This window comes from Podarcis raffonei, chromosome 8 (genome assembly GCF_027172205.1).
Source record: "Podarcis raffonei isolate rPodRaf1 chromosome 8, rPodRaf1.pri, whole genome shotgun sequence".
NCBI lineage: Eukaryota > Metazoa > Chordata > Lepidosauria > Squamata > Lacertidae > Podarcis > Podarcis raffonei.
The window spans coordinates 20,836,170-20,854,730 of NC_070609.1; the positions used below are offsets into that span (position 1 = coordinate 20,836,170).

The following is an 18,561-nucleotide window of genomic DNA, read 5'->3' on the forward strand; positions in this document are numbered from 1 at the left end:
CGAGGCGGGTGTGTGGAGGAGGGAGCAGCGCGGGTCCAGTCTGGTCTGGTGTAGAGAAGCTCGAGCGCGGCGTTGCGTAGCGACGTCAAAGCGACGGTACGAAAAGCGCGGGAACCTGGAGGCGCGCTTAGGCTTCAGCTCCGATGTCTGTCAGTTGCATGGGATGCCGCGGCGGCGGCGGCCATGTTGACGGCAGAAGTCCAAACGGCCCAATGCGGAGCGCTGGGCTTCGTCTCATTCCTCAACTCGGCCCGCTCCTTAACCGCAATCTGCAGGCTTCACTCTCATTTTCCTCCCCTTCACCTATTTTTGATGTGTAATTCATTTCTTACTGTTTTACAGATGGCATAAGCACATTACACATAAAAGGGGAAGAAGCGTCGTGATGCACGTTATCAATCATTGCATTAAATTATCTAACTTTTTGTAACACTGGCATCTCCTGAGCAAGATTTTGATAAAACTATTAGCTCTAATCCATTGTTTCCCAATTGCTGATGACCCTGTGCATATTATCCATTTCCACTTTTCTTTTTTTAAAAAAAATCTCACAGAATGAGGCATACACTATATCAGGAACAGCATTTCAGAAGTTCCTGTCACTTGTTTTAAAAACTAATTTATTATGATGCAAACTTCCAGACACAAATTCACGTCAGAAGCATTAACTATAAAATTTATTAAATTATATTATGCGCTTCCTTCCAAACGAGTCCAGTATAGCAAAAACTAGCAGCATAATAAATTATCGGAATGTCAAAGACTTTACCCAAAGACCGTTGTTTTCTCCAGGCATTGAAAGTGATTTGATCCTTGCATTTAGGTCTGAGCTGAAGAAAATACACAATGTCAAAACACTTTAAAAAAATGTTTATTGACAGTTAAATGGATGGAATGATGGAGCAGTAGTGCAAAGAAAGGTGTGCAACTGAGGGCATCAATCTTCTCCAGCGCCAACTTTCACAGTTTAGTAATTTCAATAAGTAAAATGTGAAAAAGAATAAATAGTGAGTGTGTCAGTAAAAAGATTTACAATTCTACCCAAGAAATTGCTACAAGTCTATAAACAAGTCAACTTTTCAGCCTTTTTTTACATCAGTTATCCTGCAGGAGTGGAATAGACCTAAGAGCTCTACCCAGCAATTCAGAGCAGAGAAAAGGTCTAGGTCAGATCTCTCAGCCAAAGGAGATAAGTAACGTTCCTAGCCTGCAAAGGTGAAAATCTTCTCTTGGAAAGACAGATTTGCCATAGTTGCTCACAAAATGTATAACTATTTTTCTATGCCACCTCCATTTTTTACCCATTACAGGCTCTGTGCTGTATTTTTTATGTGCTGCAAATGTATAATATATGGGCTTAGAGGTACAAGTTGGGAAGACAAGAGTAAAGCAGCCCACCATCAAATACAGCTTCATTAGGCAACAATACATTTGGACACACTGCTAAATGATTCACTGTCACCACAAAAATGGATCAAGGAGAAAACCTCTTACTGAATACTAGGTACAAATATCTCTAGCTCAGAAAAGTAATCACGGAGTACATTCTCAGTTCCAAATGCAAGTGACCAAAACATTTTTCATGGTATACCATTAAAAAAGATGGGAGATGTTTAAAGTTCTCTTGAGAAGTTTAAAACAAAGGCTACTGTGTAGCTTGGACTTTTAATCACAAGACTACCATGCTGCAATGAAGAGCAACTTCTGGAAGTTTCAAAAGTGGTATACAAGGCAGCAGAGGAACTGAAAAAGAGTTGCAGCTCACCGCACACTCTTAAAGCAAATCTCTGGATCACAGCAACAAATTCATTGGAGAGTTGCTTAGTTAGTGAGATTCTGGTGTTCTCAGAAGTTATTCCTGTGCAAGTCGCTTACAAAAGCAGTATGTATCTTTAAAAAGTTAAATTTGTAGTGTATGTTGTCAATTAACAGGTTACCGATCACACTCTCCAACACTTTATATTCAGGACAGCAATAGTATAATAAACAAAAAAACCCCACAAGTTTGATTACATAAAATAATTTTACATTAACTGATAAATACTGTCTTCATGGTTCACTAAATCCAATAACTAGTTATCTTCATGTTAGTTTCTATATATTATAATTACTAGAGGAAAACCAGTTTGTGTTTCATCTCCTCTCAATCAATTCATTCCACAGGGTTTGTCTACTTGTTTTCCCTTTGGGGAGGAAAACAACAACTCTGCAATTCATTCAGTTCCACATAAGGGCTTCATTTTGATGCCTGCCAGATAATGAGTCCCAGGATTAGAACAGCCACAGACAGACCAAGAATCAGGATACAGATCTTCTTACGAGATTTCTTCTGTTAAAAGAAAACAAATAGGGAAAAATCCATTTACACCGGGAAGATGGTAAGAAAACAACATTCAGCTCATTAAAATTTGTACATTAGGAAGGTGGGATGTGTTTGGACGCAATACTTAACCAAAGAGAAAAGGAACAAGATATCAACAAGAAGAGGGCAACAACAGCAATTGTCAAAAGAGTGCTTAAACAATCAAGGCTGAATATTTAACATGTATTTAAAAGGAAGCAATAAAAATGTAAAGAGACCCCTGACCATTAGGTCCAGTCATGACCGACTCTGGGGTTGCGGTGCTTATCTCGCTTTATTGGCTGAGGGAACCATCGTACAGCTTCCGGGTCATTTGGCCAGCATGACTAAGCCGCTTCTGGCAAACCAGAGCAGCGCATGGAAACGCCATTTACCTTCCCGCCGGAGCGGTACCTATTTATCTACTTGCACTTTGACGTGCTTTTGAACTGCTGGGTTGGCAGGAGCAGGGACCGAGCAATGGGAGCTCACCCCGTCGTGGGGATTCAAACCGCCGACCTTCTGATCAGCAAGCCCTAGGCTCTGTGGTTTAATCCACAGTGCCACCCATGTCCCTAAAAGGAAGCAATAGAAGGTACAAGTTTATTGCTAGTGGTGTTGACTGAGAGAAGCAACCAGGTAGATTTGTGCACAAAGTGGGGCTTTCCCCCTTCAGCAAATCCTTTCTATATTTTATCTTATAACCAATTAATTAACTCTATACATCCTATCCATCTTTCACCATATTCTGATGCTCAATTTACCTTACTTTATTTAACCTTATCTTACCATAAAATACCTTAACCTTATCTTAGCATAAAATACCGTAAAATACCTTAAAACTTAAAAACTTAGTACTTATTTATCCTTATATCATTTCTGCTAAAGCCAGACAATTTCACTCCAACATTCTCCCTAATATTCATTAATTTTACACTAATTCCCAAAATAAATTTTTTTCTTTATAGACTCTTCCAGTTTTCATCCAACGTCCCTTCTTCCTGGTCTCGGGTTGTGTCTGTCCTTATTATCCAATTCCATCTAGTCCATCAACCTGGTAGTCTGATATCCGAGGCTCTTAAGTCTCTTCCATGCCCCTTCTGCAGATCTTTTTCTTCTTGTTTATGCTTGCACTTTTCCTTGTCTTTTGTTGGTCTCTTTCTTAGTTTCTTTCCTTTCTCCTTAGGGAGTAGGTCTCCGGGGAATTTCCATCCATACTCATGTCCATCTCCCCACGTCAAACCATCCCATTCCCCACATTCCCACTCCCCACAGTCATCAATATAATCCAAAAGATCTTTAGCAGCATATTTCAAAATCTCTCCAAAGTTGAGATCCTCCTCAGCTCCAGATTCCTTCAGGCCTAATTCAAGTTCATTCTTCCAAAACAGCGGCTTATACTCCTGCAGGGCCTCGGGTCTCACCATTTGTGTTGCTTGAGGTAGCACCGTAGCTTCCTCCATTATTATCTGGCCTTGCATTTGCCCAGTCGAACCAGTTTCCTGGATTGGTCCCTGTATAATTTCTATGTCAATATTCCCTATTTGTCCACATTGCAACAGTCATCGAATCCAACTCATCAAATCCACCTTCTCATGCAACTGCTCCAGCAAAGCACTTGTCTTGCAAAAAGCAAGCACCAGAACTTCTTCCAAACACATTTTTATTCAAGGTCACAGTCTGGTCCCATGATGTTAATCTCGCAGCTGTGAAATCCCCAAGTCAACTGCAGCAATAATTTGACAAGCTCCCTCTAGAGGATACAATATCTATTTGTGTCCATCTTTTTAAATCATGTCCAACAAAAGAAAGTCACTTTCAATATTCAAATATTTTGTTTCTTTAGAATGCAAAAGGCAGCAGTGGAATCAATTTGTTTCTCTTTTTTCTTGCTATCTGTCAAAATGTTCCATTCACAGTCAATGAACGTCTCCAATAATTTCTGTCTCTGGCACCCCGTTCCCAGGTTTGAGACGGTGGAAACTTATTTTCCTTTACTCCCTCTCCAGCAGGCTTGAACAGTTTAATTTCCCCCCCTTTTCTCCTGCTTCCAAGGGGGTTTTAATGGTTATAAATGAAGGAAATTTCAACCTTTGTAAAGCGACTTTCCAGGCTATTAGCTTACAAGATTTTTGCTTCAGTCTATTTACAGAAAGCGGAAGGCGGACTTCCTGTTTTGAACCTTCCCGCTTCGGTGCCAAATTAAAATATTTCTTGATCCAATTTTCCGTTTCTACTCACGGGTACTTGTTTAGAATCCAATTGTCAACAGGAAAAAGTCAGGGCTCTCCGGCAATGGCAATGCGGCTTCCCTCCGTGAAAATAGCAGTCAGTTCGCAGCACCGCGCCGATCACCCTCCTTCGCTCCGGAGCCCCAAAATGGGGTTCCCCGCGAATAGGGGAGGCGCTCCTGGTGCTCTGCCAAACCCCACGTTCCCAGGCTTCTTCCACCTGGGATTTCTAGCGGGTCCCCACCTTCGCCGCGGCGGGTAGACCCAGTTTCCACGGAGACAGTACCTCTGGTCAGAGGAACTCCGCCATTTCGCCGATGGCGCTAACCCGGAAGTCCCTCCCCCTTCTCCTTTTCATTAAGGCTCCATGCTGCATTGAAAGCTCCTTTGTAACTCCCCAGTTTAAAAAACACCAGCAGGTTTCAGCATATGATAAATAAAATGCTGCTGTTTAGAAAAAAAGATGAAAAAATGCCTGTTCATGCATAGGTTGCTCTGTGCACATTTCTGAATTGCTAGCAATGTAATAATCACGGCTGTCAGATAAAAAATGCTTTATTGATAGGTGTTGGGATATTGGCTTATTTTGCTTCTGCATTTTTAACATAGGGAAATTTTCTGAAATGAGGGAAGTGGCTACCAGAGCCTTTTCAGTGTTGGTGCTTCAGTTATGAAATGCTTGTTCGACATCACTCTTTCATAACTCCAGTGCCAAGCAAAGATATCATTTTCTTAAGTCTTTTAAGCTCAGTGTCTCATGGCGGGCTTCCCCCCTTGTTTTATTCTACTTGAGATTTACAGTTTAGTTGTTTTTATAGTTATTTGTCATTTTAATTACTGAATATTATTGTAAACCACACACAAAATTTTATTAAAGGGCGGTACATAAATATCTGTAATAAACATGTCATTGGTCCATGTATCATTTGCATTTTTCATGTAGCTTTAACATTAATATTTTAAGATGGTGCCACACGGTCCGGGAGATAGAAATAGAATGTGTTAGAAATTCAAGAGAGGACAGGACACAGTCAAGTGGGTAGGATGTTGGTGTAAGGCCCCGGGTTCAACAATAGGCAATTCTAGCTTTCCACCACTCTGTTACAGGTCCTCATATATAGACTTCAGTTGTGCTTACTGCCTCTAGATTGTGCAAAGGGCAAATTCACTGGGAAGAATCTCTACATTAAAAGCTATGCATTTTTCCATCAGTTTGAATTTCAAGGTGTCACAAGGAATTGAAAAAGAGAAGTATGTAGATACCATTTTCCTTTTGTTTTAGAAGAACCATGGGTGGTATCCAATATTAGAGCCAGCTCACTGAAATTAATGGGCAAGACTAACTTAGATCCATTAATTTCAAAGGGTCTTCTCTGAACAGAACTTAGCTGGAATCTAATCCGTCGGTTTCAAGAGGCTTTGCTTTCTCTTTTCTGAAGAAACTTAGCAAGACTGATTCTGCTCCCACCTCCCTTCCTTTTAAAGTGGTTGTGCAGACATTGTTACCTGATAATAAGCGGCTCTTTGTAACTGGTCATTGGCACTTTCCACGTGGACTTCTGCATTTTCTACATTTGCTTCTATACTATCTATAGGGAAGAAGAGCGCACACAGATGTACAATTCTCTTACAACAGCCTGTATATATAACAACAACAACAGCCTGTATACCGGTGATTGGGAATCTTGTTCTGTCGAGGGCTCCATTCCTGCAGGAGTAACCTATGGAGTGGTGGTGGGCGGGGCCAGAGTTAAACTCTGAATTTTATGAAATACAACTAACTAACTAACTAACTAACTAACTTGGATGGGGTCACTTGCTTCTCTTCCCATCACCCTTCCTGCTTGCCTGGTGGGCTGGCAGGGCAGGGAATGCTCACCTTTGCCAGAGGTCAGGCAATGCTGGCAGAGAACTCCTCACCCGACCCTTCCATTTGCTCCATCTGTTTTCATTTTTTTTGCACCATTTTGATCTTCCTTGCCTTTCTATTCTCCTTCCACCCACATGAAATAAGACCAAGGGACACAGCTTTCCCACCCCTACTATTCAACATTGCTATAATGAGGGTTGCCATACGTCCAGAATTTCCTGGACATACAGCAGTCGGAAGCAGTGTCCGGGTGGAAATTGGGAAAATGTCAGGAAAATCCGGATGTATGGTAACCCCAACAACTTTTGTGTCCAGGTTTTCACTTTTTGAAATAAAGCCTGCTTAGTCAGTATATAAAATTGTTTTATCATAAAAATCACAGGTGCTGTGAGCCCTGATATACTGTGTCTCATAAACCACTGACAAACTACTACTGGCTCATTTTCAAAAGGTATAGCATGAACAAGTACTTTTGGCCCCACCTTCTGAAGTGGTAAAAAATGCCTCTATTTTGCCCAGTTTTAAAAAAAAGATATATTTGATTAAAAAATGATATATTTAGAGCACACTGCCTGGCACAAAGAACACTCAATTTGTTTCAAAGATCTCCAATATGAATTCTCAGCTAGTAACACACCATAGGCTGAACATATAACCATAAGCATCCATAAAAAGTTGCACAATCAGCAATTTGGAGGGAAACTGTCATAGCAAACACAGGTATCATCTTACCAATCATGTCTCCCTGATCATGGATCATCATAGCCAAATCTTTAAATATCTGGTTCACATCCAGGATATCTGCCTGAAAGGAAGAAGGTCATGAAGAGTTACTCTCTCCAAACTGCATGTTTACAGAACCCATTTGAAAAAGTAACACAAATGGACATCCACTCTACTATGGTTTAGATCTAAATAGCAACACCCACATGATGAGGCTTTCCTGCCCACTTTTCTGCTATAGTAGTTTGATCCCCTGAAAAGTGAACCCTGGGAAACTGTCTTAGTATTATTTACAAACCTTTGAGATTACATAGTTTATAGGGTGTATAAAAATGCCAAAAATTAAAATTACATTTTTATTTTTGGATCAGAGTCCTCACATCCCTTTGAAATGAAACATTTACAACCAGATTTTCCAGAATTTATGAAGAGGTCTCTGTCTTCAAAACTTGGATGAGTTTCTACAACTTATCCCCCGTTCAACACCAAAGAAACATCATTGGCTCCATCTGTCTGGTTCCTATATTCCAAAGTGTGGCTTCTTGTCCACCTGACCTGCTTATACCTCCTTCAAGCAGATCTCCTTCCTTTTCCTAGTAGCTCCTACATTTGTTTCCAGCCTGGGATAGCCACATCCTTCACTCCTCCCTTTCAGCAACTTCAAGAGAGTCACAGTCTATGTTTTCTGAACACTTGCCCCAATCTTTGATTGTGTATATACTAGGGGCGTGTGATAAATTTGTGATAAGTATTTCTACAAGGCAATACTGTATACCGGTGAAGAAAAGGTTGAGACTTGACAGCTTCCCAGGGGGTAGCTCAGCTGAACCGATACTTTACAGATACTTTGCCCCAACTGTCAGGACTTCAAAGTGCAGTACAGGGTTGTTTGAAAAGCAGTGTGGGACTGCTTGCAAAGGGGCTTTCAAACCTCACCCCACCCAATTGATCTTTAAACCTGTAGCTTTCAGAGGTTCAAAAAGCAGCATGGAACTCTTCTGCTTTGGTTGTATTCACCCATTCCCAACAGGGTACTGGAGCATACAGTTAATGCAGAATCAAACACCACCACGCCGCATATCCGATGATTGGCATGTGGGCATGGTTCCAAAAAAATGGCCCCATGAGCCAAATTTTACCCCCTGGCAGGTCAAGATTCCTGTGGGTCAGAGGTTCCCCACTGCTGAGTTACAGCATATCCCAGTATGCAATTAAAGAAAATACAGATGGGACCAGTGTGGTTCAGAAGAACCTTGAAGTCCTTGCTCAGACCTATTTAAATACAACAAAGCGATTTTTAAAACTTTGCATCTGGTTCAAGTCCTAATCCACTCACCTCCAACTGCCTAATGGCAGTTTCTCTCTCCTTAATTAGTTCAAGATCTTGTTCTGTTATTGCTACGTCTTCCTCTTGAGACTGCATCTGATTCCACTCTTCATTGCTGCAGGGAGAATGCTACATTACAGTCTGCTTTTCCAATTATTACTGAATACTCACTTGGATTTTCACCTAAATACCTGATTTGTATTAAAGGAGGGAGAGTGCTCTCCAAATAATGAATCACTTACCTATTTCACAATTTATTGCAAAAATATTTGTCTGTTTTTATTCGTTTCTCCAATGAAAATTCCTATGCTCAGATCATGAGTCTACTACTCCAGAAAAATCTGAAGCTGTTTTATAGGTATTTTATTGATGTATTTTTGCCACCTAGGTTTCAAAAGCTTGCAGACATCATCCAAAAGTGAATTAAAATACATATACTGGCAACCGTATGCATGCTAATAGTTCATTGGGACTGAAAGTACCAAGAAAATAATTTGAAATGTCCTATGACATAGAGTCAGAGTTTTCTTGCAACTCTGCCCCCAACAGTCAAATGTAAAAATAATGTTGGTAAAAGTCAGGATCTGTATTTATACTTAAGTGCAACAGGTATGACTGAGATGTTACAGCTCAGTCATAGTTTGACAATCAGAGCTGTGTCCAAGACTGGCATACTCCCTCCTAACCCTCCCAAATTACCTCTCTCTCCTCCTGGTTTGCGTTAACAATTACTTGCTCAAACCAGATGCCACAAACAAGTGCTCACAAACCAGTTTGCTTCTAAGCCAGAATTCAAGCCATGGTTCAAACTCAATTTCCAAAGTCTGGATACAAACCATGTTTCAGGTCTTGGCCGTCATTGATGCAAACTGGGAAGTAACTGAGGGAATCAGAGAGCATATCAAGGGAGCACACCGGCCTGACATCTGAAATGGGCCATTTTTGTTCTGCTTCAAGAGTAAGAAGCTTATGTACTATTGGAACACATTGTTAATTCACCAATGCCTGTGTTTTCTTCCTGTTCCCCACCCATTTTTCCCCAAGTCAAGAGATATGATTGCATTTGAAGAGATAAAAATGATTTGTCACTTTAAAGAAGGAAACATTACCTGTCAAATGAGACCAGCTGTTCTTCCCTGGACCTGTCATCTCCCTGGAAAAAAAGAATTTAGTTCTCATCAGTCAACAGGGTAAGGTTTGTACTAAGTAGGCTGTAGGATGTGATGAAACACTGAAGCATTATAATGCCTGATCACTATCAGTATTGTCTTCATGTCCTGCTGATTTCAATGGGCATGACAAAGAACGATAGATTAAAAGGCTTTGTGATAGTCAAGAGAAGATAACTTATTTTTAACTAAAAGATTTTAAGGTTGCCTTTCAAACTAAGCTTCCAAGGTGGCTAATAAACCAGTACAGGAAGTTGGGTGTTTTTTGTTTCTAAAAAACACCAATAACTTGAACAGAGCAAAACTAAATAGGAAGGGATAGTGATCTCATCAGTCAAGCCCTCTGTTGCACGGCATGATCACTCACTATAATTAATCCTCTTAATCCTGTGTGTGCCACAAGTGTGTGCAAGGGAAACATATGCAATCCAGGGTCACTACTCACATGACTAGGAGTATTGCTTCCTGTCCTTAAATATGGGAATTAGTCAGACTCCTATCTACTCACCTAACTTGGCCAATGCTGACCTCAATGCTGAAGGAGGGAGAAACTCCCCAATGCAGGGGAGAAACCATTTTAATGCAGTGTTTTGGAAGAGTTTTAGTGGGAGCAGGAACCTTACTCAACATTAAAAAAATACAGATAGGAGAATTCGCCTAATTACTGTGGTCCAAGGGGTGGCTTTGACTCATAGTCCCAGGAAGTAACTGTCTCTCAGCAAAGCACTTACCCTGGTAGGCTTCCCAGATCAATACAACGCATCAGAAGTCTGTTCTTGGTAGGATGACCTACCAAGGTATGATGCCCTTGGCTGATTAAACAATCTCTGACCTTTAAAATTTGTTTGTGGCAGGGGGTGTTGTTGTTGTTATTATATGTATTGCCTCCAAGTGGGAATCATGGTGTATTCTGAACACACTTCAACTATATTTTGGTACTGTGTTTGCTGAAAAAGTAATCTCAACCTCACAGAATAAGCAGAGTATAGGATCTGTTATGAACCCTAGCTAAAACCAGGGTCAAGAACTGTCATGTTTACAGGATACAATGCAAAACATTTAAATGCTTAAAAAGAAACATTTGAACGGAGCCTGTAGCAGCCTTTTTCTTTAGGAGAGGCTTGGCTGACAAACTTACAGAAAGACGAGAACCAGCTCTTGCCCGGGCAACAGTCTCCTTTTCTTTTTCAGACACTCTTCTTTGCACTGCTTGAAAGTTATTTAAGGCTGCGGAAAAGTCATTCATTAAACGTTCCTTCTGAAGTTTCTGCTGGCGCTAGAAAACACAAATTATGTCCATGGTTTATTGTGTAGAACAGCAAAAAGGAGCATCCAATAACCAAGAGAATGTATATGCCTTATTTCTACCTTTTATGGATTCTGTTTGTAACAGTAATCTAGCAGGATTCCCAAGGTGGAAATAACACCTTGTTCCACAGATCAAAGTACAGCTTCACAAACTGTGAGGGAGGAGACACACAAACCACAGCATTTCCAGTACATGTTTCTGGGTCTATACTGTAGTTTATAGGTATCTGACAACAGAAGTGCAACTGAGCAAAGTGGATTAAGGCTACAATCCTAACCTCTGGCTATGCTTAATCAGCCCGATTGCTCATACCAGCTCAATAGCTCTGGTCTAACGTTTGGGCAGATGTGTGCATTGAGGTGCTCCTCACCAATAGAACTCCCTTGCTGATGTTGGAGCTTCTCCCCTAGACAAAGCTGGTGAAGCCCAGCAGGGCTGGGCGGAAGGAGACCTCCGCTCCATCCAAACCCCCTCCAGCACAGCACATCAAGGGCTTGGATTCCTTTGCCCAGCCTCCATTCCATCTTCCTTTGAAGTTAATGGGAAACATATTTATTTAACTTTTTTTGCCGCTCCATAGACAACTTGTCTTTTGTTTGCTGGTGCAGCAGTGAGCAAAAAGGCAAACTACTTAAGAAGGTTCTACAGAAGCTGTAGGCAAGAATGGGGCAGGGAAGTGAAAGAGGAGTTTCAGATGACCATCATCGCAATGCTACTTGGGCAAGAATCTCTCTTATTGTTTATTGGCATTACACACTGAAATAGAAGCCCCTCACTTTCAGCTGTGCTACCATTTGATATGACATAGGGAAGTTCATCAATAGGTCATAGTTAAGGAGAAGTGATTCCCCCCCCATTTAACCTCTTTCTCCCTTCCTCCGTGGTTTGCAAAGCGGATAAAGCCTTGTTACACACAAGCAGAGGTACACAGGCAATGCACAGGCAGTCTTAAAAGCTGGCCTCTTAACTTTAGTATTAGCCCATGTGCTGAATCTTCCTATTATCATTTCAAACACTTCTCTGCACTGTGTCTTGCCCACAGCTAGTCACCTCATCTGCTTGTCAGGTGTTGAGGAGAGCGGCAGATCTTGCTTGTTATTAGATACCCAGAGCATCTCATATCTGCTGTAGGCAAATACCAGTCTGCATTTATGGCTCGATATATGAGCATTAGCAGCCTGGGAAGGGAAAAGAACTGGCCTAGATAACATCCAGCTTTAGACTAGCATTTAGAGTCCTAAAATTGAGTGTTTACATCCATTTCATGCACTAGCAGATACTGAAAGATTCCCTTGCCTCCAACCATCTGTTGTTTCCTCACTCACTACAGCAGATGGAAATGAGGGATTAACCCTCTTCCCCAGAATACTAATTAAATTCCAATGGAAAAACCACCATGTGCCAGTAAATTGCAGATATAAAGAGTTCAGCCTTTAAATTAGGGATGGGAAACCTGTGGGCCTCCCCATGTTGGTGCATTACAATCTCCATCATTCCTGACCGTTGCCTATGCTGGTGGCTGAGGTCCACAGGTTCACCATCCCTGCTCTAAATGGACCTCACTCACCTTTTCACAGTATCCTACACATCCCATCAAAACAATGATGTTGGTATTCCATTAAAAACATCACTAATATCGCCATTATCAAGAAATAAGCTTTCCGTCCAATCTATCGCAGCACAGAAGATTCACATACCTGTTCCGATGCAGATAAGGGGAGTGGCAGGGAGCCCAGCTCCTTCAGGTATTCATTGGTCTCTTTGGCAAGCCGGTTTGCTGTGTTCTGCAACTGCTGTCTATGAAAAAAGAATGCATTCTTCAGCTTTGATTTCTAGACTCTTCAAAACGGAAGCTTGAGCACATAAACAGGAACTATGATACCCACAAATCTAATTTTTCATTCACTCGGTTATGCAGCAATTTAGGACAGCCACATGATTCTTGTTGGGTGCCTCCCAATATTAAAATTTCATTTCCCCCCAGAAGTGAATAGACATTCCTTCCACATAAGCATTTCTAGTCTCTTTGGTATTAACAAGTTGTACGGCAGTTTGTTACTGTGTCCAATGGCCTACAGATGCAACCACATGAGATGGGGAAGTCTTGATGTAGAATGGGCAGTTTTTTAGACTGCAGGTGGAGAATCACATTCATGAATGTTCTGCTACATTAGCCATGCTGGCAGAAGCTGATGGGACTAAAAGTCCAACAGCATCTGTAGATTCCCCATCCCCGCCCTATATGAACTTACCCAAAGTAGTGTACTAGCACAACAGGCAGCAGTCTGGGCTAGAACCCCTCTCCTTAAAATACTATAGCTATTTTATTTTGTGGGATACATGAGCAGGAGAGAGTATTAAAAAATGCTATGCCTCCCCTTGCAGACTTAAGTGGCATCATCTCTTCAACCAACCACATTCTACTGCCCATGCAGGATATTCAAAATTTATCCAGGTATTTGGGTTTGCCATTGTAATGTGCACTTTAAGAACTGCTCAGGTCATACGTACAGGTTTTCCTGCAGTTTGCTGGAGTCCTGCTTAGTTCCCAGCTGACTCATCAAGTTCTTTATCTGAGAAGCTGTGGAAGCAAAGTTGATTGTGCGTTATCATTGAGCATAAAAGTTCTCCTCTAAGGAGGTATTGCCAGGGGGAAAAAACCATTGCTGAAATCATAGCCTGATCCTAACTATAATTACTTGATGATAGGTTACATCCATTTCAGTGGTGTGTTTAGCCTAAAGCTTCAAAAGGAATTTAAAGGGGATTTCACTATTTTCAGAAGGAGACATTCTTTGGGGCAACACAAAGTTGTCTTTCAATGAATTAATTAAAAAAAATCTAACACGACTCTTGTTATGACTGTAGAGAGTACTGGAAGAAAACTTCAATCGATTAAAAAACTACTTCTGAAATCACTACATGTCAGCAATAAGTGACAAAGTGCAAAGCAGCAATAAAGCAAGTAAGTGACAGTGCAAAGGTTAAATCTAAAATACAAAGGGAGGGAGGTTGGGGAGAAGAAGACAGACGCACTTACTTTGGGAGGCCCCATTGTAGCCTTCACTGACCTAGTGCTATCTAGGTACCTTGGGGTACAACTCATATCAGCCCCAACCAGCACAGCCAACAACCATGTTCAGCCAACATGGCCAATGGGGGTTGTAGACCCAAATAACTGGAGAGCATCAGATTAATAAATGATATCCCATTGAATTCAATGGGACTGACTTCTCGTAAATTTCCGTAGGAATGGGCAGGAAGTCTTTCTTTGGAACTTAATATTAATATATATTTCAGTGACTTCCTTCCTTTTTTCTTGTACAAATTAGCAACTTTTTGAAAGACGAATTGAGATGAGGTAGAGACAGGTCCAAAGACAGAGACAGGAAGATAACTATTCTGCATTCACATTTCAAAACTGTTCAGTCCCAGGTTGATGCTTATTTTGGCCTTATGTCGGTAAACCACAGAACAGATAATTAAATCAGACATAATAAACACCTTCTGAGAGTTATAAGCAAATACAGTATATATAGTCCTAACACTCACGGCTTGCTTGTGCTAGGTTGTGAACATGATGAGATCAAGCTAGTCTGTAACAATGCTTAAATAAAGCCCGAAAATATCAAAAATCTTGCAATTGTGAATTACTTGTGCAGAATCACAGAACAATTGTCTTGAATATTAGTCTGGCAGAGCATGCACATTTGACTGTGTTTCAGCATAACACTAAATCCTGGTTTAGTGTTAGGTGGACAAATCTCTATGAACCCAAGAAAGTGTCATGTACGCATGCTGCTGCTCCCCATCTTGTGGCTACATGGGATGAGAAGCATGCAAGCCTAACACTTTGTTTGTGCTCACAGAGGCTCATCAAACCACAGTTTAGCATTATGTGCAAACTGGGCCACAGCTTCCTAATCAATCAATTAGCTTCAGAGTGTGGCTGCAGTTCAGCTACAAGTCTGCTCAGAAGATGTGGATTATCTAGGCCCATTTCATTCCAGCTTCGAGTCCAGCTATAACACCTAAAGTGCACTGGACACCTAGGTGGCAGAAGGGCAGGAGGATGACAACCCCGCTGGTTCTCTTACTCTCAGCAGCTTTTGATACCATCAACCACAGTAAACTCCATGAGTGATTCGGTGAGTGGGAAGTAGACGATACCATGTTACAGTGGGTCTGCTCCTAGTACCGGGACTGTTTCCTGGGAACAGCATCAGGCAATTGTTGCTCAATACATAGAAGTTGACCTGTGGTTTCCTACATGGTTCAGTTTTGTCCCCCTTGCTGTTTGACGCCAAATGGAGCCACCCAGTGTTCGAAACTCCCATTGTTCTAGGCACATTTTGCGCCAGGGAATTTCATTAGCGTGGGTACCCGGTAGTTTCTGAGCTCTGGGCACAATACTGCGCCTAAGATTTCAGATTAAAAATGCAGAGTGGAAGGAAAGGAGGACCTTTTTCTGCCTAACGCTGAACACCTTAACCTGATCTTATATAGTTTTGTTGTGATATATTGCTTGGTTTTTGTGTGCCTTGGTAATAGCTGCTTCGGGCATTTTTTGATAGAAAGATGAGAAACATATGTAACAAATAATTTATTTACTAAAATATTTATACACCATTATTTATATTAAAAACTCAGAGTGGTTTACAATATTAAAAAATAAAACATGGGATGCATCTGGGGAAAGGGCGCTTGCCTTTTTTCTAGCATACTTCTCATGCTCCCAGTCACGAACTACAGAGGCAAAATGTAACCTCTGAAGGTTGTTTTATATATATACCTACCAATATCAAAGCAGACACAAATGTTACTAAAGGTAGCTAATTCTTGAAACTAACTGCTTATGCAAATTGTCTACTCCCCCCAGCCTTTATTTAGCTCCACAGCACCTGAGATTAGGACTAGTGGAAAGGCTGCAGTGCAGTAGAGTGGGAGCTGCAAGATTTTTTCCCCCAGCCACAAAAGTAGTACAGTGGACGCTCGGGTTGTGAATGTGATCCGTGCGAGATGCATGTTCGCAACCCGCAGCATTTGCAACCTGCGTCTGCACATGTTGCGATTCGGCGCTTCTGCGCATAGCATGATTTAGTGCTTCTGCGCATGCGCGACTGCCGAAACCCGGAAGTAATCCGTTCCGGTACTTCCAGGTTTCGGCAGTCCGCAACCCGAAAAAACGCAATCTGAAGTGGCTGTAACCCGAGGTATGACTGTAGCTGTGTTCCTCTCTACATTTGCACTTCAGATGTTAATTTATACATAAAAATTGGAAAGTCTGTCAAAGCTCAAGAAGTCTGTCCTTTCTTCCTTCTGTAGCATTTGTAAATGGGAGCAGAAGAATGGGATCAGACAGGTAACTATGTATATTTTCTAGGCACTGTTGTCAGACTTAAGACTGGGTGAGTTCTAGGCGTAAATAAAAGTCAAAGAGACGACATGGCAAATAGGTCTCTTAAGGCCCATCCCGATTTGCCCACAAAATCCTCGTTTTACATAAGGGCTTTGTCCTCTTGCAATCTATACTTGAGCAGTTTATATTCTGATGTGATTTTAAACCCAGAGTTTTGGCATCCATTCTCCCTGTTTTCCACTATATGCTGTTTCAAGCAACCCCACCTCTGAAGAAGTTGCTTCACACTAAAAAAATAAAAGAGAGAGAGAGAGAGAACCAAAGATGCCCCAAGCTGACAGGGACACTTTTAAAAGGAAGCATATGTCCTTTTTGGATTTTTGAAGGAGAGGGAAACTTCAGATTTAGGAAGGAGAAAGTTTGGGACAGCAGCTCTCTCTGGTGATGATTGTATAGATGAGGGGGAATTAAAGGGTACATATTCCATATTAAGATGAGGTTGGATGGGCCCTTACTAACTAGACTCAAGACAATTTCAGAGACTGTTCTTGCCTTCCTCAAAAGCACTTTTGTGTAGCTGGAAACAATATATAGAGACTGTTACGCAGTGATCACATGCAAGTGTATTTTGCTACATGTACACATAGGGAAACCAGAAGAGATGTCAATGGTTTGGCAGAATTAAGACACACAATGAAATACATAACCACAGGGCCATTATATTCTATATGCAGGTCACACCTCTTGACTACAATGAAGTGATTGCCTTTTAGTCAACAAAGAACACGTGAAGTGGCCTCAGTAATACTTATAATTGTTAGGAAGCTATTAGGTGAAGCATGGGGAAGGTAGCAATGAGCAGAGATTGACTCATCCCTTTGCAATAATTCTCCCACTCATAATGAATATGAATAATGAGACTGCCTGTGGCTTTAACTTCTTCTTTTTTTATAAATACAGATCTTGCTTCCTCTTGTTTGTCGGTCTATTTTACTGTATTTTTTGAAAGCAATACTTTATGATGCAGACCAAACCAAATAAATAAATAAAATAATCCTTAGGACAGAAACACGGAGGAAAGGTGGGGTGTGGGGTGTAGATAAGGGGGGACGGACCTATTGGGGGAAAAGTGGGCCTTTAAAAAAAAGAGAGAAAGCCATGGGGGTGAGGGATTATAATGGTTTTCTATCGGTTTAAAATATTGTCTTTAATAGACCATCGGGGTAGAGAGCGGGCAGTCCCTGCGGATTAAAGTTCGCTAAATGGGGGCCCTTGGAACTGCCTGCCACTGCAGCCAAAGGAATCAAGTGTACAGAAGGTCGAAAAATTGCCTTAGGGAGCTGTGAGCCGCCTTGAACGTATTGTAAACGGAAAGGCGGGATCTTAAAAGAAAAAAAAGACGAATCTAAGGAGGATAAGGCGGCGTTGGGAGGTGGAACACATGACAGGGGGGCGGTAACAGAGATTGTTTATTTGGTCGGGGGACAGAATTCAGGAGGCCTGAGGGGACAAGACTTAAGACACAGCGGGTCGTGTGGGGAAGGGGAGGAAGCGGTTTTCACTCACTGCATTGTGCCAGGCGCTGTACATTGGTGCTGCAGGTCTGGATAATGGCGCTGAAGTCCCGGGGCGGAAGCCCCCCGGGCCGGTACGTCTCTAACGGGCCGTACGACATGGCCGAGCCTGAAACCCGGACAGAAAACGAAAGAAGGGAAAACACACGATAAACAACACAGGATCTGTGTCACGGTCAGCCGAATCTGACTAGCGCCGCTTCCGCCGCCTTCACGAAGACGCACGCGCAAAGGACAAGGCCCTGCCTTCTTTTCCCCTGCTCCGCGCAGGCGCGGGGAAGAAATGCGCGCACCCGTCCCGCAAGTGACAGCCTGCGACGCGACCTGCCCTCGGCTTCCCCTTTCCTAGGCGGGTTCTGCGCGTGCGTCGCGTTCCCCTCCTCGCCCCGCCCACCGAGACGCGCGCGGCCTGAAAAAATGGAGGCTGGGCGTCATGGCAACGGGATGCGGCTCGGAGATGTCGCTGCTTTGGGGCAGGCCGCAACCGCGGGCGACGCCTTTGTAGTGAATGTACTGTACGTCCAAGGGCGGATGTAGCTCGTCCCGCACCCGTTAATATGCAGAAATACACATTGCCCCTTCTGCGCCTCGTCGTTCACTATTTTTTCTGGTACCCCTACAGATTATGCGGGCGGCCCTTGGCTACAGCTGCGCCTTG

The 18,561-nt window shown here is 42.2% G+C and overlaps 1 protein-coding gene across 1 annotated transcript; it reads right to left on the reverse strand.

Annotated features, from left to right (window-relative positions):
- Positions 1 to 855: 855 nt before the first annotated feature.
- Positions 856 to 18,205, reverse strand: STX12 (syntaxin 12). Its single transcript, XM_053398461.1, has 9 exons — positions 17,896 to 18,205; positions 13,482 to 13,551; positions 12,668 to 12,767; positions 10,800 to 10,937; positions 9,602 to 9,645; positions 8,502 to 8,607; positions 7,175 to 7,247; positions 6,079 to 6,161; positions 856 to 2,329 (listed from the first exon to the last, which is right to left on the reverse strand). The coding sequence occupies exons 1-9, from the start codon at positions 18,002 to 18,004 to the stop codon at positions 2,237 to 2,239; spliced, it is 816 nt and encodes a 271-aa protein (XP_053254436.1). The 5' UTR covers positions 18,005 to 18,205; the 3' UTR covers positions 856 to 2,236.
- Between the last annotated feature and the right edge of the window lie 356 nt (positions 18,206 to 18,561).